This window comes from Dipodomys spectabilis, unplaced genomic scaffold (assembly GCF_019054845.1).
Source record: "Dipodomys spectabilis isolate Male_0828 unplaced genomic scaffold, ASM1905484v1 ptg000599l, whole genome shotgun sequence".
Classification (NCBI taxonomy): Eukaryota; Metazoa; Chordata; class Mammalia; order Rodentia; family Heteromyidae; genus Dipodomys; species Dipodomys spectabilis.
In genome coordinates, this window is record NW_024871276.1 from 1,181,603 (window position 1) to 1,208,091 (window position 26,489).

Below are 26,489 nucleotides of genomic sequence, written 5' to 3' on the forward strand. Positions count from 1 at the left end.
TCTTTGTAGAGTGGTAGTCTATGCTTATCTGTATTGCTAGAAGTTCTCAACATGTCACATTTCTGTGCATCTGAACCCAGTAAGCAAAATTCCATTTTCTTCAAAGTCTCTTTCAATAACACATAATGTTGTTTGCCAAAGGCAAGATTCCAGGAACTAAATAGGGAGCTATTTCTTGGACCTTAACTCTACCCTCTGGACAAGCTTAATTTATATCTGAAAATATCTTTGTCTACTGTCATGGAAATTTTGAAAAACAAAAGAAGCACCAGAAACAAGCCAAGGCAGTAATAAATTAGATGTCTGAGAACTCTGTATCCACAGAGTTAATGCAAAGTTAGTGACAACAACACAAAAACACCAGCTTTTTTTTTTTCTTCCTCACAAATAGCACAAAGAGTGTGAGAAATGGAAAAAGGCATTCTGACTCACTGCATAGCAAATGCATCCAGGGTGTATACAGAGGGTTTCAGCCAAAAAGGCTTGAGGAGGGGCTATCAGGATAAGCAATAGTTCATGTTCCTAAAATCCTCGCCTCTAGTACTTAGAGTTTGCTCTAGCACCAGAGTAAACTAAGTTTAGCTTCTGAATTCATGCACAAAAAGCAGTGAGGCATGGTGTCATATGCCTGGTATCTCAGCTATGCGAGAAGCAGAGAGAAGAACATAGAAGCCCTAATAAAAAGCAGTTAGCAGGACCCTATCAAAAAAAATAAGCCAGGAGTGGTGGTACGTATTGGCAAACCCAGCTACTACATGGGCAGCATAGGCAGGAAGATTACAGTTATGCTGGTTCAGGCCAAAATGTGAGACTCTATTTAACAAATAGTCAAAGGCAAAAAAAGGTTGAGGCACAACTCAAGTGGTAGAGTGCCTGTCTAGAAAGCACAGATCCTGAGTTTAAACCCTAGCAGCACCAACACACACACACACACACACACACACACACACACACACACACACACACACACACACACACACACACACACACACTCTCCACATATCCACAAAGCCTCAATGTTTGAGAAGTATCAAGTATCTCTGCCAGCTTAGTGCTTGTTACTTGTTAGTATCCAAAACCTAATAATACATAGTCTATAAAACCATAGCAATGACAATATTCCAACATACGTGAGGATTTGGTTCCATAGTGATTCTTGAATAAGTGTAAGGAAGTTCTCCATACCATGCTGTAAGTCTTGGCTGAAGATAAGTTATATCTAAGAAAGAAAATACAGGGCTCTTGAGACAGTTTAGTGCTACTTCAGGTGGACCCACTGCAAGTCAAGTATGAGCCAGCACTTGGCAAGAAGCTCTGAGAAACTCCAAGGAAGAGAAGGCTGGGTGCTGACTACAGGCCGCCTCACAGAGGATGTGGGATTTGGTGAGGAGAATGGGGAAGGCTTCTAAAGAAGAATAAGGGAAGGTATGGGGCAGAAACAGTCTGGAAGAAGGCTCTGAGATGAGGATGTATGTGACGTGAACATGTTTCTCAAAGCAGGATGTGGAACTTGGACTACTGTCAGCAGGAATTTGTGGGACCAATGTCCATGTGAAAACTAAACAAACTGCTCATCCATGTGTCCAATGTTGTGTAAACTTCTGATTCCAAATGAGAGAAAAAGTACTCAGACCAACTCTAGCAATGTAGCTAATTTTAGTCAGAAGTCTGTGATGTGGAAATTTAGATGTGCTATTTCCCCACAGATGGTATCAATACAGAAAGAATACAATGAAAATCGAAGCAGGACTGGGAGTGCAGCTCACTGGTAAAGCATGCAATTTGCACGTGCAAGGCCCTGGGGCCAATTTATGGCACAAAAAGAAGAAAAAGTAGCTGGCAGTCCTTGAAGGCTTATTGCAAACCAGGCATTCTGTTAAGCACTTATTATCTCATTTAATCAACACAACAACATTCTAAAATAGGTAGCATTAGCTGAATTTAAAAGGAAATTTTGTTACAATTAGTTATCACTATGAATGATATAGAAAGCAAAGTAAGAAACCAAAATCCCAGCTGTAGAAACAACTGGAAGTTGGAAAAAGTCTGCCCTGAAAAAGGCTGATTCTTGGAAGGAGAGCTGTAGCTCAAGTGATAGAGTGCTGAACACAGAAGTTTAGGGCAGCATCCAGACCCTTAGTTAAAACCCCAGGACCAGCACACACACAAAAAAGCTGATTCCTAACGTGTGCGTGATAAAGATTCTTTGCTTTTTTCTTTACAAAAATTTCAAATTCACAGGAATATACAGGACATCTATGCCAGAGCACAGACGCCCCCCAGTGACCACCTGTGGTATCACAAGCCCTGTTGCTTATGGGTGCCTACAGAACAGGAGCAGGTTCCAAGTCAGGCAATCAACTCTTGTACCTTTATCAGCTAGGAAAAGTGCAGACTCCTAAACTAAAGCCTGGATACTTCTGGTGAAAGCAAAAGATGATAAAAAGTCAGTAAGAAGAACTGTAGAAGAGTGCCAAATAGAATCAGAAGAAAAACTTCTGGAAGCTTCTGTGAAGAAAGAAGGAAGCTGGCACAGCTTAAACACATAAGAGGCAACAAATAAGCAGCCACAGGGCTGTCCTACCAGGCTTCCTCTGGTCCTTCTATTCTGCAGGTGTCTCCCTGAGCTCTGGGCACCTTACACTGTTTCTCCTGCCTGGAAGTTTCCTTCCTGTCCCTTGGGACTGACCAAGTTCTACTCCTTAGGCTCTCAGGTTTTAAACCTCTGCTGAAGGCTAATTGTGGTGAGCAGAGGAAGCAGTGTTCCAAGCATGCTCAGAGGGAGGCCAGACCACAGCCACTGCAACCTCACAGAGCTCTACTCACCCTCTCGGACGCCCACCCTCTGTTTCCAGGGAACAGCTCGGTGAAGCTGCTCCAATATCCAGTTGGCTTCTTCCACATCAACAAAGCCAGGATATAAACGGACCCTTGAGGCAGGAAGAACCATTATCAACTACAGAACACAGATAACACAGGTCAGATTTTCACTACTAGTAAAATGAGTTCATGGATCCTTCCTCTACTCAGGAGAAGACATCACCTTACCACCTCCCACAGCACTGTCACCAGCTCCTTTCGCATCCAGACAATGAGGCCAGGAAGGATGTGGGGCGGGGTGGGGGGGTGGTGGTGGTGGGGAGGCTGGTGATGGAGATATGAGAGCCCTGGTAGATTTTGGCTCAAATACTACATAAGAATTTGAGTACTATTATCAAGTAAGAATTTAAGGGGTGAAAATGACCATCTTCCCTGCACCTTGGTTTTCTCAAATGACATTCATCTCCTAAGGTCACTGTGGGGAGCAAACAAGACACCTTGGCCTGTGCTGTTTTAACGAGTGGCTGTCTTTTGAAGGATTACAGAGGAATTGGCAGGGATTACTTATGACTTTGGCAAAACAATGCTGATTCAGCTTAAAATTTAAGATATCTTTCCTAAGAAATGTTCTAAAAGAACATCCTCTCAAAAACCCTTGTGATGGCCTGGTGCTGGTGGCTCACACCTGTAATCCTAGCCACTCAGGAGGCTGAGATCTGAGGGTCGTGGTTCAAAGCCAGCCCAGGCAGGAAAAATCTGTGAGACTCTTATCTCCAATTAACCACTAGAAAACCAGAAGTGGCACTGTGGAGCTCAAGTGGTAGAGTGCTCACCTTGAAGTGAAGAGCTGAGGGACAGTGCCCAAGCCCAGAGTTCAAGCCCCATGACAAAACCAAAAACCAAACAAAACCAAAAACCCAAACAAAACCAAAACCCCTCGTGATGGCAGCAAACCCTTACCCTGAAGGTGTGTTTAATTTGAAAGAGCCAAAGCTGGCCAGCAGCCACCTAGTTAACGAGAGAGATGTAGCCAAAATAATGCAACTGGTCTTGTGTGGCTGTTAATCTTGTCTTAAAGGGGAGGCTACAAAAAGCTCTATAACCAGAGCAGGGCTGTAAGAACCCAGACTCCAGCAGAATTCTAAGGAATTCTTTTTTTTTTTTTCCTTGGTGTTTGAACTCGGGGCCTTAGCACTGCCCCTGAGCTTTTATGCTTAAGGCTAGTGCTCTATGACTTAGAGACACAGCTCCACTTCTGGTTTTCTCATGATTATTTGAAGGTAAATCTCATGCCCAGGTTGGCAGGTTGAACCACAATCCTCAGATCTCAGCCTCCTGAGTAGTTAGGATTACAAGTGTGAGCCACCGGCCTGGCTGGGAGAAGATTATTTTAAATCTACAAGTTGGTAACTATAGTCACTTTCTAGTGAGCACTGACTTACCTAGATATGCCTGTGGGTGACAGGCTGATCTCATACACACCCTCCCTGCTAGAGAAAGAGAAAAGACACTTGTTGGTAGGAGGCAAAACAGTCCTCCTCTTCCCTCCCCGGCTGAGGGAGCTCCACTAACATCACGTAGCTATAACACAGTGCGATGACATCTCCTTGGGGCAAGATTGGGACACATCATTAAAGGCCCTAGGGATGGAACTCTGATAAGCCCAGAACATGGAGAGAATAGTATGAAGTAAGTTCTAATTCTACTCCTTTATATTTCAACCATAATTCAAGATGACAGGACCCAGGAATCTACCACACAAAGGGTAATCTAAGAGAAACAAAGGGGCGTCTCCTTTTTGGAAAGCTTGGAACAGGGGATGTGTTTTCCAGGTGGCAAGCATGTCCCAGGGCTTGGAGCTTCCGTTGCTCTCAAAGATGAATGTAGAGCAATGTTCCTCCTATGAGTGAAATCCCTCAGTGGCTCCCCTGGATTTGCTCAGGGTCTTCATGAGTCTATCCTCTGTATCCATCAACTGCTCCCAATCTCCTAAACACATCACTGCTTTGGATCTGTGTTTCTATACACTGAGTGCCACCCTGCCAGATAGCAACCCCAACCCATGCCAACCTTGATGTAGCAGAAAATTCTTATCTACCCTTTAAAACCCTACCTCCACAGCACCCTAAGCCTCTCCTGGCCCTATATATATGCAAGTAATGTTACCCATCTCCTCCTGTGTGCTAGGACTAAGTCTCACACCATATCTACTGTTTTATGATACACAAGACTGTAAACTGCATGTACTAGGATGCAGGCCTCTTGGGTCACTATTGTAATGTGGATGCACACAAAGTTCATTGGATCTAACCTAACGTGAAAAACATAAAACTGCTGAAGATGTGCAGGGCCCAATGCCCTAACAAGTTGGACAACTGTGTCAGATCCTTCGGACTCTTTATAGCAACTACCACAAAGGGAATGTCTTCAAAAAACCTTTTGCCATGAGAACTAGTAGTTCATAACCCCCAAGCTAAGACCTTTGTACATTTGTGAGTCTCTCTGAATCACAGCTGTAGGCAGTTACCATATGTACAGTATGGTGTGTATATATCTGTATCTATAAATATAGATATACTTCTCAGTTGTCTATACAGTTTTCTAGAATTCAATGTTTTAATGTGATGCATTTTTACTCTCTTAGAAACTGGCTCTTGCCAGGCACCAGTGGCTTATGCCTGTAATCCTACCTACTCAGGATGCTGAGATCTGAGAATCATGGTTCAAAGCCAGCCCGGGCAGGAAAGTCTGTGAGATTCTTATCTCCAATAAACCACTAGAAAACTGGAAGTGGTGCTGTGGCTCAAGTGAGATTCTTATCTCCAATAAACCACTAGAAAACTGGAAGTGGTGCTGTGGCTCAAGTGGTAGAGCACTTGCATTGAGCTGAAGAGCTCAGGGACAGCGCCTAGGCCCAGAGTTCAAGCCCCATGACGAACAAAAAAAATAAAAAGAAAAAAGAAAAAGAAAAGAAACTGGCTCTCTTTATATATAGAGCACATTTCTGGGTGTTAAAAAAATACCTAGCATAGTTAACTATCACAATTAGCAAACCCTAAGCCAAATGGATTCTGTCATTTTCCTCTTGACTCCCAAACACAATTATCCAGCCTCAACGTTCCATCTTTAATGGGTTCCATAGTTCTATTTAGTCTCTTTATTATTATTAATGGAAGTAACATTATACTGGCATTCTTTTTATGTTGGTATGAGGACTTGAACTCAGGGCTTTGCACTCTTTTTGTCCACTCACAGCTGGCACTCTACTACTTGAGCCACTCCTTCCATCTAGCACTGTGTGAGTTAAGTGGAGATAAGAGTCTAACTTTTCTGCCTGGGCTGGTTTCACACCTCAATCCTCAGATCTGTCTTCAGAGTAGCTACCATTACAGGCGTGAGCCCCCAGTGTCTGGCCAAACTGGTATTTTCAAAACAAACATTATTAGAATTAGACTAGGCCTTCAGTGATTGTATTAGTCCAAATCTTTTTACAGACAAGGAAAAAAAGATATCCAGAGATATGGGAGGAACTTACCACAGGTCTTTTTAGACTTAATTAATGGCAAAGACAAGGCTAGATACTCTTTGAACTTATGTTGACATTTGTGTTAGTTTCAAATTCCTCTAAGATATCCAAGTCATCCTACAAACAGCTGAATAGCATAGGAGATTGTTTATGTTCAAGAACACCTATCTGATACTAATTTGCTAAAATAAAGGGATAGTTTTTATTGACAAACTTTATGAGGTAGAAATTGATAACTGGGAAGAGAGAAGCAAGGCATTTTTCTTACCACTTTAGACCAGATCAATGTAAAAACATTTAGCACCAGTTAAATTGCTTTTGTAACAATCATATGGTTTTAATAATGTTCTCTAAGGTCATCTAGGTTGCAGCAGAGCCTCTTAAGCACCACCAGCAAAATGGTACTTAGTGACTTCTCAAAGAGCCGAGCTCAAACAACTTGGGAAAGATCCCTTCCAAATTTAGCTAAGATGTGTTTTAGCTTACCGGCTACAGATACCAGCAAGAGGAGGCCAGAAAAGCCACACAAGAGTCAAAATTAATGTATAGAGATCTTGTTACAATTTCTGTACCATCAGTAAATTTAGAAAGTCTTTTCAAATTTGAAGATTGAGATTGGAATTTTCCAGTCTAAAGTGAAGAGGCTTACTGGGCCCTTCTGTTCCAGACAGAAAAACTCAGGGTTAAGGGAAAGTTCCTGGCTCTTTATTTCATTGTGGGCAGCAATTACAGGATGGAAGCAAAGTACTTACTCGATCACACGTGGTTCGGGGGCTCTACGGACTACCTGTAAGGAAACAGGTAGATCTTAGTTCTGGAATGGTTCCCAAGTATTACACTGATTTTCCATTTCCTCTCATTTCTGGTGAATGCAAGTCAGGTTTACTATCCCTTTTTCATTCCAACCTATCAATAGTCTGTTTCTGACCTTTTTTTAAAAGACCTATTTCATACTTGCAAGCAGACTGAAAAAAGAATACAATTAAAATTAATCTGTTTCCCTACTGAGCAGCAGCTCTAGAGAAACCTTCTTTACATAAAAACTTTTACATTTTTAATTTTTTTTTTATTTTATGGTACTAGGGTTTGAATTTAGGTCTCATACTTGATAGGTAGGTACCCTACCACAGACCTTTTTGCTCTAGTTATTTTTTCAAGTAGGGTCTTGAATTTTTGTCCAGGTCAGCCCAGACCATAATCTTATTCCCACCTTCTACACACAGGCACATACCATCATGCTCAGCATTTATTGAAATGGGGTCTCATCTGACTAACATTTTGTGCAATCTGCCGCTGAACCACAATCCTCCCAATGTCTACTTCCTAAGTAGCTGGGATTACAGATGTGAGCCTGCACACATAGCCTAAATTTTTTTTTTACTGGTCATGGGGCCTGAACTCTGGGCCTGGATGCTGTCCCTCAGCTCTTCAGCTCAAGGCTAGCGCTCTACCACTGGAGCCATAGTGTCACATCCGGCTTTTTCTGTTTATGTGGTGCTAAGGAATCGAACCCAGGGCCTCATGCATGCAAGGCAAGCACTCTACCGCTGAGCCACCTTCCCAGCCCCAGACTAAATTTTTTATAAACAGTATATATACTAGAAAAATAAAACTTTTGATATTTATGCAATCATTGCCATAGCATGGTACCTGAGTTTTAAAACTTATTTATCCTTATTTTTAAAATGAGGCATAGGCTGGGAATGGCTTAGTGGTAGAGTATTTGCTTAACATACATGAAGCCCCAGGTTCAATTCCTCAGTACCACAAACACAGAAAAAGCCAGAAGAGGCACTGTGGCTCAAGTGGTAGAGTGCTAGCCTTGAGCAAAAGAAACACAGGGACAGTACCCAGGCCCTTAGTTCCAAGCCCCAGGACTGGAAAAAAAAAAAAAAGCTAAAAGTGTGATAGTGCACACCTATAATTTCATCACTCTGAAAGCTGAGGCAGGAAGACCTACAGTTCAAGTCTAGTTTAGGCTATGTAGTGGGTTTCAGAACAGACTGGGATACATAAGAAGACCTTATCTCAAAAAAAGAAAAAAAAAAAATCAATACAAAAATGAAAGTAGGGCTTAGAGATGAGCTGAAGAAGTAGCAGTAAATAGCCTAGGAGGTATAGAGTTCAAACCCCAGTACTGTCCCTCCTCCAAAAATGAAAAATTGCAACATAAAAGAAATGAGAATGGGTGTATAACTCAGTGGTAGAACACTGGCCTAGCAAGCACACGGCCCTGGGTATGATCCAAGCACTCTCACTTACTTAAAAAAAAGTAAATCTTCTATTTCTTCTATTTTGCTCCATGGGGGGAAAACATTAGGAAGCAGACCTTCTGCTACAATAACTGAAATTTACTTACAATAACTGAGTGTTAAATATTTGGCATAGTAACAGCAGACAGACAGCAGATCTTAAACTGTCAGAGCTTAGATCACCTGTGGTATGAACTTCTAGTCTCTGCTCACGATTTTGCCTCTGTGCCAAATAAACAGGAATAATAGGCAGCTATATATGGGGCACAATATGAAGAAGCCTCTATCAGATAATAGAGGTCATATTTTTCTTTTCTTTTCCCTTTTTTTTTTTTGGCATCACAAGGCTTTGAACAAAGTCTCAAGTTTGCTGGGCTAGCACTGTTTTTCACTGGTTATTTTTAGGATGAGGAGTTTAGTCTCGCTTTTCACTTAGGCACTAGTCTAGACTACAACTGCCTCCTTTAGGATTTCATAGTTGCTGGGATTACAGGCCCGTGTCAGGTCCAGCCATGTCCAGCTTCCCTCTGTGGAAATGGGGTCTCTATGGACTTTTCTGTCCAGGCTGGCCTGAAACTGTGATTCTCCCTATCTCAGACTTGTATATAACTTATCATGACAGGCATGTAACACCTTATCTAACTATGGATTGAAAAGAGGGTCTCATGAACTTTTCTGCCTGGGTTGACTGAAACTGAAACCCATCAATCTCAGCTTTCCAAGCAATTAGGATTTCAGGCACAAGTCACTGGCTCCTGATGAAATAGTTCATATTTCATTATTACTATAGTTCTTTTTGTTCTATTATTCATTAGTAAATTTATTCAGTCACTATTTGAGTACCTGCTGGGGTTCTTTGAATATAAACAGTCTGTCAGACAGCGAATGTTCCTTGTTCCTCCAGTTCTGACCAGGTGTCTGATGGTGATGGCTCCTAGGAGTGGTAGCTGAAACAGGAGAGAGAACAGCCTCAAAGGAGGAAAAAGTCTATTTGTGTCATCTTCTACAAGGCGGAAGCCAAAAACACCCTCTTGCGGATGATTCTATATCAAATTAACTGACCAGGTCAATAGAAGACCTCAACATACTCTAGAAAGTTGAAGGGTACTAAATAAATAGGAGGAACACAAAATATCACTATCACTATCGATGCATATGGACATGGTTGTCAAGCTCCATTGACACACACTCACAGCCTGTTAGGTTCTCACCTGGCTGAGCAGCCGCTCGCTTCTTCGCAGGAGCAGCCCAGGCTCCTTGCACTCGGGCTTGCCGTCTTTTGTCTTCCATTCTGAACAAAAAGCCTTCTGGTCTTGGCTTTCAGAAGATTTCATTCCTGATTCAAACCACAAGTCTGGTTTTTAAAAACAAATGTATATTTAGTTCAGGTTGTGAGAGTCTGGCTAGTTAAGGCACAATGATAATCCTTTCAGGCAGAAAATCCAACAATCTACGCTTCTATATAAAACTATCATCACATCAAACGTGTCTAAGTCCCTCAGAACTGCTGATTTACCTTTTGTAAGTTCATAGTTCTTTCACAAGAATGTGAGTGTTGAATTTTAAAACTGGAACTCAAAATAAACCACATTTTCATTACTCTCCAAGAAAGCATAAGGAAATAGAAATGACATTGTGCCATACCCAGACACTGAGAAACAAGTCAAGACTCAGTTTTGAAGTGCATTTCCATATTTTACTGTTATTGGCTGCAAACTTTCCTGGAAGTGTGTTGACTGGCACAGAAAGACACAGTGAACAATCTTACACATGGGATCTACAGAGTCAAACTTTTCAGTTTGACTAAAAGTAAAATAAGTAAACTAAACTACAATGGAAAGTACTAATGGTAAGTGGAGGAAGATATATGGGGAAAGGAAAATACTGATCAAAGGGTAAAGAGCTTCATTTAGACAAGAGAAATATGTTTTAATGACCTCTTATGCAAATGGTGACTACAATAAATAGCAGTGCAGTGTGCACTTCCAAATTGCTAAGTTAAATGTTTCTACCACTAAAATTTATTAGCTTGATTTAATCATTCTATAAGGTAAAATAAATCAAACCACCACAATGTACCCATTAAATTGAGAAAATAAAAATATAGCTGGAGGTATGGTTCAGCAGTAGAGCACTTGTATAACAAATGTAAGGCTCTAATTTCAAACACCAGCATCATTAAAAAAAAGAACATTTAAAATGGCCATGGCTCACCTTCAAAGAACTGATCTATGATAGATTTTGTTGTCTATCTTTATGAACAGTAGTGTATGTCCATAATTATATGTCAATATGTTGTGGACCTCAGGGTTTAGAGACTTACCCAAGTTCATTCAGGAAAAAAATTCATGGTAGGTAGATTAAAAAACTACATTTTAGAAGGGCGCCTGTAATCCTAGCTATTCAGGAGGCTGAGATCTGAGGATCACAGTTCAAAGCCAGCTGGGGCAGGAAAGTCCATGAGACTCTTATCTCCAATAAACCACCAGAAAACCGGAAGTGGCGCTGTGGCTCAAGTGGTAGAGCACTAGTGTTGAGCTGAAGAGCTGAGGGACAGGGCCCAGGGCCAGAGTTCAAGCCCCGCAACGACTCAAAACAAACAAAACCCTACATTTTATTGAGTTCTAGTCCTTTTTTTTTTTTTTTTGCTAATTGAAAAAATCCAGCATGCAATAACCAGTAATACTGACTTGACATTTTTGCCAATAAGAGTTGAAGCCACCCAGGTGCCAATGGCTCACGCCTGTAATCCTAGCTACTCAGGAGGCTGGTGGAAGCCAGCCCAGGCAGGAAAGTCCGTGAGACTCTTACCACTAATAGACTATTCAGAAAAAGCTAAAAGTGGGGCGGTGGCTCAAGTGGTAGAATGCTAGCTTTGAGTAAAGAGAGGCTCAGGGACAAAGCCCAACTGGAAGGAAGGAAGGAAGGAAGGAAGGAAGGAAGGATGGAAGGAAGGAAGGAAGGAAGGAAGGAAGAAAGAAAGGGAGGGAGGGAGGGAGGGAGGGAGGGAGGGAGGGAGGAAGGTAGGTTTAAGCCCTTTGGCAAATACAAACGCATTCACAACTATAACACAACAACAAAACAAAACCAGAGGCAGTCAGGCCACGTGTTCTGAATCGATCTACACTTCTTTGTCTATGAAATCTTCATCCTTTAACTTCTCAAAGGGGGGCTGGGAAGGTGGCTTAGTGGTAGAACGCTTGCCTTGCATACATGAGGCCCTGGGTTCGATTCCTCAGCACCACATAAGCAGAAAAAAAAGAGCCAGAAGTGGGGCTGGCATTCAAGTGGTAGAGTGCTAGCCTTCAGCTGAAGAGCTGAGGGACAGCGCCCAGGCCTAGAGTTCAGACCCCACGACAAACCAAAAAAGAAAAAAAAAAGAAAACTTCTCAAAGGTAGCAAGCTTATTTTACAGCTCGTTTAACCTGGAGATTCTAACCCCATCCCACCCCACCCCCGCCCCAACCGTTGGTCTGATTCAATGGAGCTGAGCTGAGCTAGGTCCAGGAATCCATACGTAGATGTTTCCCTAGGTGATAAGAATCACAGGCTTATGTATTACAGAGGCTACCCTCCGCCCCAAAGAATTACTGACAGAATCAAAACCAACTCTGCGGCCTCACAGGGTGTGTGAAGCAACACCCACCTCTATACATTTTTTCCCCCTGAATTGAGGCCTTAAAAACACCACCACCACCACCACTAGCTATGGTTCCCAGAGCGACTACCACCTGCTTACCTGCCGGCTCCATTCATTCGGGAGCAATACTTTGTCAGGAAGCAAGTATTCAAAGTGCAGGAGCCCAGGCCCCAACCCAGACCCTTAGTCTATTAACCTGTTTGGTCTCCCCGTGGTTGTCCATGCAGATAAAAGCGTGGAACCCCACAGCCGAGCCCAGGCCCAGGGCGCTGGTGCCGGCTGGAACTCACGTGCGCTGCGCAGCGGTCACTTCACGCTTCCGAGCCCCGGCTTCTTCCATCAATTCTTCCCTCCTGGGCGAGGTGCAGCAGGGGATGCGCGGGGACCAGGGGAGCATCGGCTAGCTTTCCTGGAGGCGCGGGATGGGGCCCGGAAGTCGCCCCCCCCGCCTCCTCTACGCACCCCTGAGGAAAGCTGCGGGTGGGGGAACCGCGTCCCTTGACTGAGCGGGGCGCCCAGGCCCAAAGACGCTCGGCCTTAACGCAAACCCCACGGCTACGGACACCCTCAGCCTCGGTCACCACCGCCGGAGGTCCCGGGACCGTTAACAGTGAGACACCAACTCCAGTAACTACCAACCACAGGCCGTGGCTTCACGCACTTCCTCGCGACGTCACTGCCGTTTCCGGTGAGCGCCAGGAAGTTCCGGACCGCCTCCTAATCCCGGCGCCCAGAGGTCCGGTTCGCTGGAGGTGGACGAGTTTGGTGACCCGGGTGGGTTTGGGGGTGCGGAGGAGCGGTGTGAAGGGCAGGTTAGGGCTGAGGTGGGAATGCCGACGTGTCTCCCAGGCCTAGGGCCTCAGGACTTCAGCTGATCGCCCAAGCGTTTGCATCTTGGAACTATTCAGAGAGAGCGAGTGCGTTGCAGCGGAGCTGGCGGGAAAGCGATAGAGCTGGGGCCGCGTCCTGGTGTGCCCAGCAAACGATGTGTGATTTATCTAGAAAGGCTAGCCGAGCCTAAGATGCGCCTCCGTGTGTTCCCACTACAACCAGAGCATTCCTCAGGGCATGGCCTCAGGCCGTAGACGTCTAGCCGCTCAGTTTCATTCCAAACGGAACCTCGTAGGAAATAGGAAATGTGAGGCCAACTCTCCATGCCGTCTTTTTTACTGTTCCTCCCCCACCCCCTCCCCTGTCCCAGGGCTTGAACTACTCAGGGTCTGGGCTCCGTGTCTAAGCATAGCTTCCAGGTTTGGGTGGTTAATTGGAGATCAGAGTCTCACAGACCTTCCTGCCCGGGCTGGCTTCGAACTGCAGTTCAGAGATCTCAGCCTCCCGAGTAGTTAGGATTACAGGCGTGAGCAACCAGTTCCCCGCACTCCACTTCTTTTTAAAATGGTCATAGCTCCGTCAGGAACATTTAATAAGATGATAAACGTAAAGAATTTACAATTCTGCCTGGGACATAATAGAGAAATTCCGTAAATCTGCCGGGGACTGGTGGTGGCTCACGCTTGTAATCCTAGCTACTCAGGCGGCTGAGATCTGAGGATCGCGGTTCAAAGCCACCTGGGACAGGAAAGTCCGAGAAACTTTTTATCTCCACTTAACAACCAGAAAACTGGAAGTGGCGCTGTGGCTCAAGCGGTAGGGCGCTCGCCTTGATCTGAAGAGCGCAGGGACAGCGCCCAGGCCCAGAGTTCAGCCCCCCACGACAGACAAAAAAACAAAACCCCAGAAATTCCGTAAATCTAAAAAGTTTTAAGAGGATCTTCTCTCCCCAATCCAACTTCTTGAGAAACTTCTTTAAAGTGGCCGTGATAAACCACGTACCTTACAGGGTGAAAATGGTCAATGTGACACAGAATTAACAATTTTGTTCAAGTTATTCTATAACATGTAACAACAACAAGGTCCCTATGGAAATCTTTAAAATAAATCTAATCTTTGATGCAGCCAGCCCAGGGTATCCCATCATGCACCTGTAGGAAGCTCAGTGTACCCATCGATGTACATGTATTGCTGCCATTGGCAAGTCCAATTTTCACAGCACCCATTATTCTTTGTTATGTGTTGTGACATTGAAGGAAAAGGCATTTATCCTCGAACTCAAAGGACAGAAAGCCAAGCTTATAATTTTTACCCCTCCTTCCCCCTCCCGCCCCCCCCATCCACAGTAATTTGTCAAAGTCTGTTTTCTGGCTCAGGAACCTTGGCTGTATCTTCTAAAGGATGCTGTTTCTTTCTTTTCTGTGATTATAGTTTTGGATCAGAAACTAATAAGCCTGGATTGAGGAGTCTCTAAAAGTAGTGTTTAACACTTGTTAAGTCCCCAAATAGAATGTTTCAAAAAAAAAAGTTCATGACTTGTTGGCATCTGAAACCACTGTATTTTTTTTTTTTTAAGTAGGACCACTAACATTTTTAGCAGGCCTAAGGTAATTTTGATGCATAGGAAGTGTGGAAATGTCATGGACCCATGTAGGGTGAGAAATCAATCCATTAATCTGGCACTGAGAGATTTCCCAGGATACAGAACTTTAAAGTGCTAGAGCCAGGAAATCTTGAGTAGACTCAATCCATGTATATATATATATAGTCTATTAGATGTTCTTTGTGGTCTTGGCATGCTCATTTGAGACTTTCTTTCTATTTGTAGTATTTATGTATGATTTGGGTGTTGGTGATAGTAGTAAAGACTGGGAGAATGAATGTGGATCAAGTGTGTTGCCCGTTAGCCCCATGGATTCTCAGCTCCAAGCCCACCCTTCATTGCCTGGTTTAGAATATTGGATCCTCTCTACCTTGTCAATAGGTACAATGAACAGTAAGCTTCCTCAGTAGAGGATTTGAGGTGACAATTAGAAGAGGAAAGGCTGTTATTCCTTATTCCTGGATGTGCTATCTAGCCAGACTCTTCAGTCACAATAGCTAGCAGTCTTTGATACCTCCCTATGGGCTCCATCACAATGTTAGTTCAATTTATGGCCTTGCGAGTTTTTCTTGTGAAAGTTAAGGCATCAGTTGGGAAAGAATAAAGAATACAATAAAGAATAAAACTTCCAAGCTTGAAATTCTCTGCCCAGACAGATAATTGGCATTCTTGAATACCCAATTCACCCAGATCCTTTGTTGGCAGTGGAAGTGGCTTATTGCTTCATGTCTGAGGAGACTTTAGTCATCTTTGCTAGAAAACACTGAAAAATCATCATCTAGAGCTGACAGTTTAAAAAGGATCATTCTACACTGGACCCACGACAACCCATTGCCAGTCTGCACCACTGCCATTAGATCCAATGTGAGTGCTTTTGCTGGGTAAATACACACCGACATAGAATTAAAGTTTACATACCAAACAAATTACAAAAATTTTGCTAATGCGCACCAGTAGAAATCTAGGAAACAGCATAAAATAGATCTGTGTTTTGATCTAGGAAGGCAGTAGGTGATATTGTATGGTAGATCCAGTCACAAGAACAGAGGAGCCAAATTTGGAGTCCTTATTGGAGCACTAGCCAGCAGCAGAGGGACTCTAATCACAAAACCCTACTGCTCTGAATACAACTAACACACCAGTTATATGGCCAAAAACAATGAGAAGATAGAACAAGAAGTACTTTTCAAAGACTTGTGTAAACCAGAGGGTGGACTGAAACCCCATAAAGTTCAGTGGCTAAAAACTCAATGAGGTTTGCATGAAGCATGCAAATCAAGAACACTTTTTGCTTAGACCCATTCTCCTCACTTCATCAATACTAGATCACACACTCCCAATCTTATTGTGTTGGTTCATGAAACTGAAGGTGCCCACCGAATTACTTGGTAAGTTTACTGAACTTCAACATTGAATGCAGATGGTGACACATGATGTAGAAGAGGAAGCTCAATTATGAGAGAAGGGAATAGAGATTTGCTCTGGATTTATCATATGTCACATTGACCCACATACAACACACAAACACAAGAGCTATAGGAAGGGAGACTTAGAAGTTCTTTCTCTGAGACAATGAAAATGCTTTAGAGAAGGGGATACCTACACCTTTGAAGAGTTCTGTGCTCGCTCCTCTTCGTAAGCCAGATATGGACATGCTACCTGGGGGAATGCCATCACCACAATGAGCTTCTTGGTTTTCATTGAGAGGGTGGACAGAAGTGGCAGCACTTCATTGGGGAAAGTGTGCACATCAGCTCCACAGAGCTGTCATCTAAGTGTTTTGTCCTGTCGGGATCCTAAGAAGCAGACATGGGGACTCCAGTAATGAAACATAGATGAGATTAAGGAAGAAAACCCTAGAGAGTTTTGTTCTGATCTGTCACAGTTAATAGACTTAAGCCTATCACCTATTTTCCAGACTAAAGTCCTCTCAGACCCAAATCTCTTGATTAGAGACCAGATCTTCTTAAGGAAGGACTTTGCACCTTGGCATAATACATACCATAAACTTTCCTGCAAGCCTTCATCGAGGTAAATGTAGCCATTTACAACAATGATTGCATACTGAGGAGCTGTAAATACCTAGACCTTATAGAGATTGCTAGATGCTGGCTCAGAACTGAAGCTAATTCTTGGGTGCCTAAAATACCAACTGTGGCCCATCAGCAAAAGACGGATTATTATGTTCAGGTGAGAGATAAAAATCTTACTAAGTTTGACTCACAGTAGTCTTCCAGTTCATCTGTAGAGCTACTTTATGATTTCCTCCCCAGTTCCAGAATGTATATTTGGTAGACATATTTAAGTAAGTTAAAGAATCCCCACACACATTGACTATCTGACCCATATAATCTGATGTGCTAATCTTCATCGAACCAGTCTGATATGCAGCGTGGCCTGTCTAATCCCCTTTTCTCCTTATCAACTTGCAAGAAGCATTCTTCCTTTACTTGGCTAAACAACAGTATACTCTCAGAGTCTTGTCACTGAAAAGCATCAGTTCTTTTGCTATCTGCCATCCCAGTAGTCCACAAATCATCCTGCAACTCTAATGATGGCGTTATACTGATTACATACAATGAGAAGATAGAACAAGAAGTACTTTTCAAAGACTTGTGTAAACCAGAGGGTGGACTGAAACCCCATAAAGTTCAGTGGCTAAAAACTCAATGAGGTTTGCATGAAGCATGCTGAAATATTCCCTTCAAGGCGCCAAACAATTCTGCACTATACACCACCTACCACAAAAACTGCTCGGTGGATTTGGGGGTTGAGGATGAGGGAGGGACAACAGAATGAACAACTCCAAAAGGTGATCACCTCGAAGTTTGCCAGTAGGAGCGTGGAGTAGACCAAAAGATGGCTTTGCATTGAGTTTAGGTTGCAGTAAAAATACCATTTAGATTTTGTGATCCAGCCTGGCTCAGGCTGAATCACTGAATGCCTAACCATAGGACATTAAGGGACCATGTACCCTGGACTTCTCTTTATGAACTTGGTGTTGCTTCATCCACTCTGCTTTAAAGTTATCTATAAGCAGCAGCAAGCTCTGATCAGATGGAAATGGTATGGAAGACTGGGCTCAGGCAGGTCTGGAAAGTGTGAGCAAATCACATGAGCAGTGCTTTAATCTTTTTCAACTTCTACTGCCTTGTTTCCCCAGCTTCAATCCATTATGCCTCCAAGTCTCCAGTGTTCCTTACAACCTGTGGATTGAACGATGCCTTCCGATGGCATTTTTCAGATGGTTTGATATGCTGGTACCACCCCAAAAGGCATGACTTCAGCTCAATATCACCACTCAGCTGTGACCTTATAGGCAGATCTTCTCAGTGAGTTAAAAAACCTCAAGCAGCACATTGGGTTCCCTACTTTGTATGGAGAAATAGCCAACAATGATTCATATAGCATGGGTGGATCTTCATACACTTGAAAGGAAAGGTATTAGAAGACCTGTGAAAAGGAAGTCTGGGATGATTAAAGTAGGTGGACACAGGCTTGTGAAGATATTTCTGTTCTTAAAAAATGTTCACCCAATGGGGCTGGGAAGGTGGCTCAGTGGTAGAGCGCTTGCCTTGCATGCCTGAGGCCCTGGGTTCAATTCCTCAGCACCACATAAGAAAAAGCCTGAAGTGGCACTGTGGCTCAAGTGGTAGAGCGCTAGCCTTGAGCTGAAGAGCTGAGGGACAGCGCCCAGGCCCAAAGTTCAGGCCCCATGACCAGACCCCCCCCCCCCCAAAAAAAAAAAAAAGTTCACCCGAGGTAGTGCCCTGGCAAGAACAGTTTTAATCATCAGTTAGACAAAACTATACATTCTATTAATGTCAGCCTCTTCTCAGGGCCCACTCAGTAAGTCCATGAAAAAGTAGATCTGGTAGAGGGATGGAGGATATACATGAGCTCGACAACATGGACTTCCCCTTATTGAAGCTGAGTTGGCTAGACCTGATTCTAAACCTAATCTGAAAGGCCACGGAAAACATAGACCAAACCCTCCACATGGTACCATTTTTCAAGAACCCAGTGACTGATGGCAGACAGCTCACACTGAACCTGTTTAATCATGGAGTGAACATAGATGCATTCTCACGGGCATATAATATATATATATATATATATATATTCTGGATATAGAATTATCCCAGTCTATGTTTATTTGGTCAGCCCCAGTATCTATGGACTTCCCAATGGTCTTACCATCGTGGCATTCCACAGAGCATAGCTCTCTGTGTACTCATGACTATGGAATTAACTTCCCATACATTGGAAACAGTTGGGCTACTTGATGAATGGCCAGCTGAGGAGTCAAATATGGCTCCAGTTGAAAGAAAACACTCTGAAAAGGGTGGAGTCTGTATTACTGGACTCAGGATAAAATAGTGTGTGTGTGTGTGTGTGTGGTCTTACTATGTGGCTCAGGCTGGCCTCAAACTCATGATCCTTTTGCCTTAACACCTAGAATACTGAGATTACAAGCATGTACCAACATATGCAACTCACAGTATATGCTTCAAATCAGTCCATGATATGGCCATCTCTGCTCCTTAGCCAGAATACATGACTAGAAGAAGAAAGGAGCACAAAAGATAGTGATTCCTCCTACTAACATCTTTAGTAAGCCACTTGCTTTCTGTTCTAGCACATTTGAGCACTGCTGTTTTGGATTTGAGTCCTCAGGAGTAGATTTGATCCTAGTAGATCTCCAATTGTCCTACTGAATTGGGGCATGAGACTGTCATGCAGGCACTCGGGGCTTCTTATGCACTGAACCAAGGGAAAAAAGGATCACTCCACTGACTGAAGTGATTGGTCCTAATTACTAAGGGGATTTTGTATTGCTGCTGCATCAAGGGGACAAGGATTAAATGTAGAACCAAAAGGGATTCCCCGCACCCCCGCCAGTGCCTCCTAGTACTTTATGTCCACAGTAAGGTTCTCAGGAAATAACAGTCAAAACAACAACAAGGGCTGGGAAGGTGGCTCAATGGTAGAGCGCTTGCCCTGCATGCTCGAGGCCCTGGGTTCGATTCCTCAGCACCACATAAGCAAAAAGAAAAACCCGGAAGTGGTGCTGTGGCTCAAGTGGTAGAGCGCTAGCCTTGAGCTGAAGAGCTGAGGGACAGTGCCCAGGCCCAGAGTTCAGGCCCCACGACCGGACCCAAAACAACAACAACAACAACAACTATGACAATGCAGAATGACTAATAACTGAAACCTTCAGGGTTGAGGATTTGGGTGATGCTGCTAAAGAACCAGTCAGCTGACATTCTGACTAAAGGCAAGGGAAATATAGAAGTCAACCATAGATGCTACTCTGGTATCAATCAGTGGCAGGAAAAGACTGTTCAAGCTTCAGATTTGTTCAACTTGTTTGTTATATGTATGTGAATATTTACATATGATAGCCTCTATCTATCTATCTATCTATCTATCTATCTATCTATCTATCTATCTATCTATCTATCTAGTACCAGTACTGGGGACTGAACTCCCCCTTAGCGTTTTACTCAAAGCTGGTGCTCTATCACTTGAGTCACAGCTCCACTTTCAGCATTTTGCTGGCTACTTGGGAGACAAGCACCTCCCCAACATTTCTGCCAGGGCTGTTATTGAACCATGATCCTCAGATCTCAGCCTCTCGAGTAGCGAGGATTACAGGCAAGAGCCACCACTGCCCAGCTGCAAAGTGCATTTTTAAAAATGCCATTTCATGCTGCAAGTTCTTACAGAGTGCCGGATACCTTTCCCAGCTGCTTGCTTCCCACAGAATCCACTCTCCACTCAACAGTCATCTCATCCCCTGGCTGGAGAAACTGACAAATGCTTTATAAGCTGCTGGCTCTTGGACCTGATTCTGAGTGAGCTGCATTCTGCGGCCTATTTTCAGTTGCTAATTTTCACACTAGAGTCTTGCCAAACTTCCTTGTTTTGATCATATGTAGCATGTGGAGTGCCTGCTGTCGTATTCCTGAGAAAATCCAATCCAAGGAAAATAATGGCACATCATGTTAATAGCTCTCAGTAAAGATGTTGCAGAGATCCCCAGCCCATTTCTCACCACCAAAGATGTGGTTCCCAGCTTGAGGGAAGAGAGTGAGGAGGGAATCTGCCAACTCTTTTACCCTTCCCTGTGAGGATGTTGGGTCCCTACCAACTTAAACAACCTGAAGGGGAGAGGGTACTTCCCAGACTCCAGGCAGGAACTGAACTGGTAATGCTCAGCATGATGGCAGAGAGGCAGCAAGAGTAAAATCTCCAAGCCAGGCGTGGATGGCTCACACCTGTAATTATGTGTAATCTCAGGAGGCTGAGATGTGAGGATCCTGATTTGAAGCTAGCTTGGGTAGAAAACTTTGTGAGACTCATATCCAATTAATCAGCATTAAGCCAGAAGTGGTATGACTCAAATGGTAAGAGCCCCTGTCTTGAGTGAGCCAAGTGAGAGTGCTAAGGGACAAAGCTAAGGGAGACCACCCAGACCCTGAGTTCAAACCCAGGGGCCATCACACACACTCACACTCTCTCCTGTTCTCTGCTAGACATTGAAACTTGCTCATTTTATCTACTTGCATCGCACCACTCTCTATCTAGTAAAATGCAAAACAAATAAATTAGTCCAGAACCCAAACTCCTAGATAAAGAATTTGAGCACTATTCAAAGCATTTCAAAGCACTATTCAAAGCAAGGCTGGATTCTCAAAATATTAAAAAAAAAACTAAACAAAAACAAAACAAAAAACTCTAAGGGCACGATAATAACTGAAGGAAAATATTAAAAAAAAACTGCAATCAAGCCAGGTGCTGGTGGCTCATGTCTGTAGTTCTAGCTACTCAGGAGGCTGGGATCTGAGGATTGTGGTTCAAAGCCAGCCCGGGGCAGGAAAGACCACTAGAAAACCAGAAGTGGTTCTGTGGATCAGGTGGTAGAGTGCTAGCCTTGAGCTGAAGAACTGAGGGACAATGCCCAGGCCCAGAGTTCAAGCCCCACGACTGAAAAAAAAAAAAAAAATTGCAATCAGAGCTTGAGGCAATGAAGAGTAAGGGAATATGTCAGCAACGATTGCCCCTTGAGAATACTAGAACCCAGCACTAGGAGTGGGAGGCTAATTATGAAATCACTGGGAAGAATGAGAAGTGGACCAGAGACTCCTGCCTTGTCAGATGCTTCAAACGTAGGCAGACCAGGGCAGGCTGTTAGAGGCCCCAGGCTCAGGAAAGCAGCAAAAGAAAGTTTGTATCTGAAAAAAGAATATCCATACATCATTCAGAGTGCTCTCCAGATTAAAATAAAAATATTAAATAATGACAAAAATGAGCTGCCAAATAAACAATAGCGTTAGGCTATGAAAATCAATGATATTGTAATAACCATATAGGTATTATAATATAGGCATTAGTTACATAAGAAGGTGGGATTACAGTCAGGCTCTACCCTTTATTCTGGAGTTTTACAAACATGTTATAATATTGGTACACAATAACATGTAAGAAAGGAAGTAGAGCTGTGGCTCAACTGGTAGAACACCAGACCTGGATGAAATAAAGCAAAGGGAGAATGTGAGGCCCTGAGTTCAAATCCAACACACACACACACACACACACACACACACACACACACACACACACACACACACACACACACACACAAGCAGAAGGTACAGCCTCATTGGAGGAAGTGGGTCATGGGAAAGGTGATCTTGGAAGATATTCCTTGCCCTGTTCCCTTCCTATATCTCCCCTTCTTTTTTCTTTCTCTTGCTCTATCGCACAATCCTGCTCACAGGGCTAAGCGACCATGAACTGAATCTTATGAGCCATGAACCCAAAGAAATCCTTGCTCCCTTAGCTTGTATCTGTTAGGTTAGTTGGTTACAGTGATGATTAAAAACTAACATAGGAACCCATCAAGAAGTGAGGGGGAGGGAAGCATAAGAGAGACGATAAAATAGCAATAGGAAGAAATTTTTTAACAAGGATAATAAATGGTCAATGAAATGAACTTGCCTATGAAAGATAGATCTTGCCAAATAAGATTGCTGAAGTTTTATTAGGCAGTTTGGAAGTTTTATTTGGTTATTAAAACAAAAACACATAATAAGACAGGAGTTAAAGGGTTTGAAAAATATGCTACTAAATATTAGCCCAGGCCAAGTAAGGGGAATGGTTGGTGTCCCAGAAAGCAGGTATTATGATAAAAAGCATCAGCAATAAGGAAATCACTGAGGGGGAAAAGAGTTTGACTCAGAAGGATGACATGAGAATTCTAAACTATTTACTTGACTTGAAAAAAAATGTGTCCCCATTTGACTGGTTTTATCTTTTCTCTTTCAGTAAAATTTTCTTTTCAAGTGCCTTGAAAACCATATTTTCATGTCATCATCTTTATCCTTGGGTGTCAAACAAGGAAATACATGTTAAGTAGAAGCTAAGACCTAACCCACATTATGAAGCTGCAAGGGATTACCTAGCTAGAATTAACTACTACTTGCTAATTGGGATAGCAGAAAAAATATTGTGTCTTGCAGTGTGTTCTCTGATCTACTAATGAGTATCTATATTCTAGATGAGTATTTATATTCTCTAGAAGAACAACCTACCAACCAACCAACTATAGACCAGAAAGGACAATGTTTCTCCCAAATCTAAATTTATTCAGTTTAAGTGAGATTGAGATTGTGTTCTTTCTACTTTTTTGGTACTAAAATAATTTTTTCTTTGACATGATTCTGATAGGAGATGGCCATGTTTTTGTTGTCAAAATGAACAGCTAGAATCACAAACTCCCAAAATTTAAGCATCATTTTATAAATTTACATGGACTGCAAAGTAGGAATCACAGTCTAGGTAAAGGCTTACTTTAAAAAGGTATATATTAATTGTACAAAAGGGTTTCATTGTGATAGATATACATATAATTTACCTGGATCATATTCATACTATTGTTCTTTTGTGTGTGTGTGAGTGTGCGCACATGCATGCACACCCATGAACTGGTTCTAGCACTTCTACTCAATGTCTAGGTGCTATCTCCGAGCTTTTGTGCTTAAGTTTAGTGCTCTAGCACTTGAGCCACAGCATTTAGTTTTTGGTGTTTATCTGGAGACTAAGTCTCATGGCCTTTCCTGCCTGGGCTGGCTTTGAACCACAGTCTTCTGATCTGGGCCTTCTGAGTAGCTAAGACTTTTAGACATAAGCCACTAGCACCTGGCCCATTATTCTTTCTTATCTTCTTCTTAAAAAAATAATTTTAATGTGTTCATTAGTCTACTTTCCTATATTCATATAATGTACTTCAATCATCCCCTACATCATCACCCTTTGCTTTTATATTTATGTCATGTTCTTTGGTCTCAAGTCCACATAGGAAACAGTCCCAATATAAGCTGAAGGCTACCTTCTGTGCTGTGTATTTTAAGGTGGTAAATTCTTTCTTCTTGATATCCCCTATAAAGATTATGAAGCCAGACAAAAGTCAGTCTCAAATCACAATAAGCCAGTGTAAATGAGGTCCTAATTTTTTTTCTTTTCTTTCTTTCTTTCTTTTTTCTTTTTTTTTTTGTCGGTTGTGGGGCCTGAACTCTGGGCCTGGGCGCTGCCCCTCAGCTCTTCAGTTCAAGCTAGCGCTCTACCACTTGAGCCACAACGCCACTTCTGTCATTTTCTGCTTATGTGGTGCTGAGGAATGGAACCCAGGGATCCTCATGCATGCAAGGCAAGCCACCTTCCCAGCCCGGGGCCCTAATTTCAAACACTAACATAAGAGGCTTTCATTCAACACCATGGTTTTACCATCTTTTATTATATTGCCAACAATCCAGTACTATGGAGTACAATTCAAAGTAAAATGCCATTTTCCTTGGTAGTATTTACTATTACAGAAGAGTGTTGCCACAAGTAAGCAATACTGGCACTATGCAGAAATAAGAAGGCCACTCTTCCGGGTAGGTCTCAGTGGCCTCACAGGAAGTTTCGGTTTCAGTGTACGTTTTTGTCCATTTACCTTTATAATTACATCATCCCACAGAGCTCTCAGTATTACATACCTTCCAACTGAGAGGAAATAACATAAGGAATTGTATTTTACCTTCACGTGAGACTTATTTCATAATCATTTCTTTTTTTTTTTTTTTTGGGTCCGGTCGTGGGGCCTGAACTCTGGGCCTGGGTGCTGTCCCTCAGCTCTTCAGCTCAAGGCTAGCGCTCTACCACTTGAGCCACAGCGCCACTGCCGGCTTTTTTCTTTTTGCTTATATGGTGCTGGGAATCGAACCCAGGGCCTCAGGCATGCAAGACAAGAGCTCTACCACTGAGCCACCTTCCCAGCCCTTCATAATCATTTCTATGTCATTAGTTTTAAGAAAAAAGTACTTCCATATAAACGTATAGACTGGAACATACATTTAGAAAACATCCCCAAAATGTGGAAATTGCAACATGTCTACCCCGTATGAGAACAGTTAATCCCCATCCCCCAAAAGTATTAAAAACAAGAAAGAATAGCTAGCCGTTACATTGTTTAATAGCGTTTCACAGAAAATGCTAGAATAATAATCACTGGTATTGAGTAGGTGAAACTGTTGAGTTTCACTTTTGACTCTATCATCCCTTCTTATTACGTTCTTGGTAATATTAGTTTTATATCCATTTGGCATGAGCATTTATATTAAACATTGAAATTACAAGCCAGAGTATGTATCAGGAACTCTAAAAGCATCTTGTTTGTTTGTTTTTTCCCCAAAAGTGAGCCATGTTAGTAATTACTAAGACAAATACAGATTCTGGGGACCGGCAGGTACCTTGCAGTGAATATATAAAGGCCAAAACATCTGGCCAGGTGACTCAAGAGTAAACCACTCTCAATTTTTCTTTGTTTTCTTCAGATAGCGTGCTCGTACGGCCTTGTTGAAACCCATCGTTATTTTAAAATACATCCAACGAGGCAGGATTGAGTTTACTGAGCCCTAGGGAAACAAACGGGAGATATGTAGCTTGTAACTTGTACTGAAATAAAGTCTAGGCACCTATGTTTTACTCTACTGTTATTTGTAGGTAGAGCTTAAAGTTTAAGGTGTACAGTTTTGTTTTTGTTTGTTTTTTCCTGAACAGGGGTCTGAACTCAGGGTCTTGGATTGCAAAGCAAGTGCCCTACCAGTTAAGCGATGCCTCCAGCCTGGTTTTTTTTCCAATTCTTTTCAGATAAAGTCTTGTACTTTTGCTAGGGGGTTGGCTACCTGTGCTTCTGATATAACTGGGATTATAGGCATGCATCTCTGTGCCCAGGTTGTTTTCTAAGATAAGGTCTTACAAACTTTACTGTCCGGACTGGCCTTGAACCAACATTCTCCTATCTCCTCCTTCCATGTAACTGGGAATAAAGTCATGTGTCAACACTGACCAGTGAGTGTACCACTTAAAATAAAATATAGACATGTTGGGAGTTTGTCTACCCAACGTGTGTGTGTGTGTGTGTGTGTGTGTGTGTGTGTGTGTGTGTGTGTGTGTGTGTGTGTGTGTGTGTGTGTGTGTGTGTGTGTGTGTGTGTGTGTGTGTGTGTGTATGCGCGTGTGTGTGTGCGCGCGCGCTAATATAGTCTATCTTGTAACTCAGTAGGAGAAAAAAATTCCAAGTCTGGAAGCACTTTGGGACTTAAGATCTACTTACCATGAGAGTGTGGATCAGGTACCCAGTGGTTCTGGACTGCAAGCCTACTGTTTTAATTGCAGATTTCACAAATGTGTCTGGAGAAGGCTTATCGAAGGTTGGCTTTCGGATTTTAGCCAATTTAGTAGCTATGAAGTATGGCAGGACACTCTAGAA

At 42.8% G+C, this 26,489-nt stretch overlaps 2 protein-coding genes across 5 annotated transcripts in view; both read right to left on the minus strand.

Moving 5' to 3' along the window:
* Positions 1-12,832, minus strand: part of Alkbh3 (alkB homolog 3, alpha-ketoglutarate dependent dioxygenase) — a 42,956-nt gene extending 30,124 nt beyond the window's left edge. For 2 of the 4 annotated variants that reach the window (XR_006146242.1, XM_042671108.1), the window contains exons 1-7: positions 12,529-12,832; positions 9,810-9,952; positions 9,442-9,545; positions 7,099-7,133; positions 4,263-4,310; positions 2,827-2,930; positions 1,131-1,219 (exon numbers count right to left, since the gene is read on the minus strand). Coding sequence is in view for 3 of the 4 variants with exons in the window: in XM_042671108.1 (XP_042527042.1) it covers positions 1,131-1,219; positions 2,827-2,930; positions 4,263-4,310; positions 7,099-7,133; positions 9,442-9,545; positions 9,810-9,888 (459 nt within the window). In the remaining variant the exon portion in view is untranslated. The other 2 variants (XM_042671110.1, XM_042671109.1) reach the window with 2 other exon arrangements.
* A 12,341-nt stretch (positions 12,833-25,173) lies between these two features.
* Positions 25,174-26,489, minus strand: part of Hsd17b12 (hydroxysteroid 17-beta dehydrogenase 12) — a 122,569-nt gene continuing 121,253 nt past the window's right edge. Inside the window, exons 10-11 of the mRNA XM_042671103.1 lie at positions 26,334-26,483; positions 25,174-25,633 (exon numbers count right to left, since the gene is read on the minus strand). Of these exons, the coding sequence (XP_042527037.1) occupies positions 25,529-25,633; positions 26,334-26,483 (255 nt within the window). The 3' untranslated portion in view covers positions 25,174-25,528. The remainder of the gene's footprint in view (positions 25,634-26,333; positions 26,484-26,489) is intronic.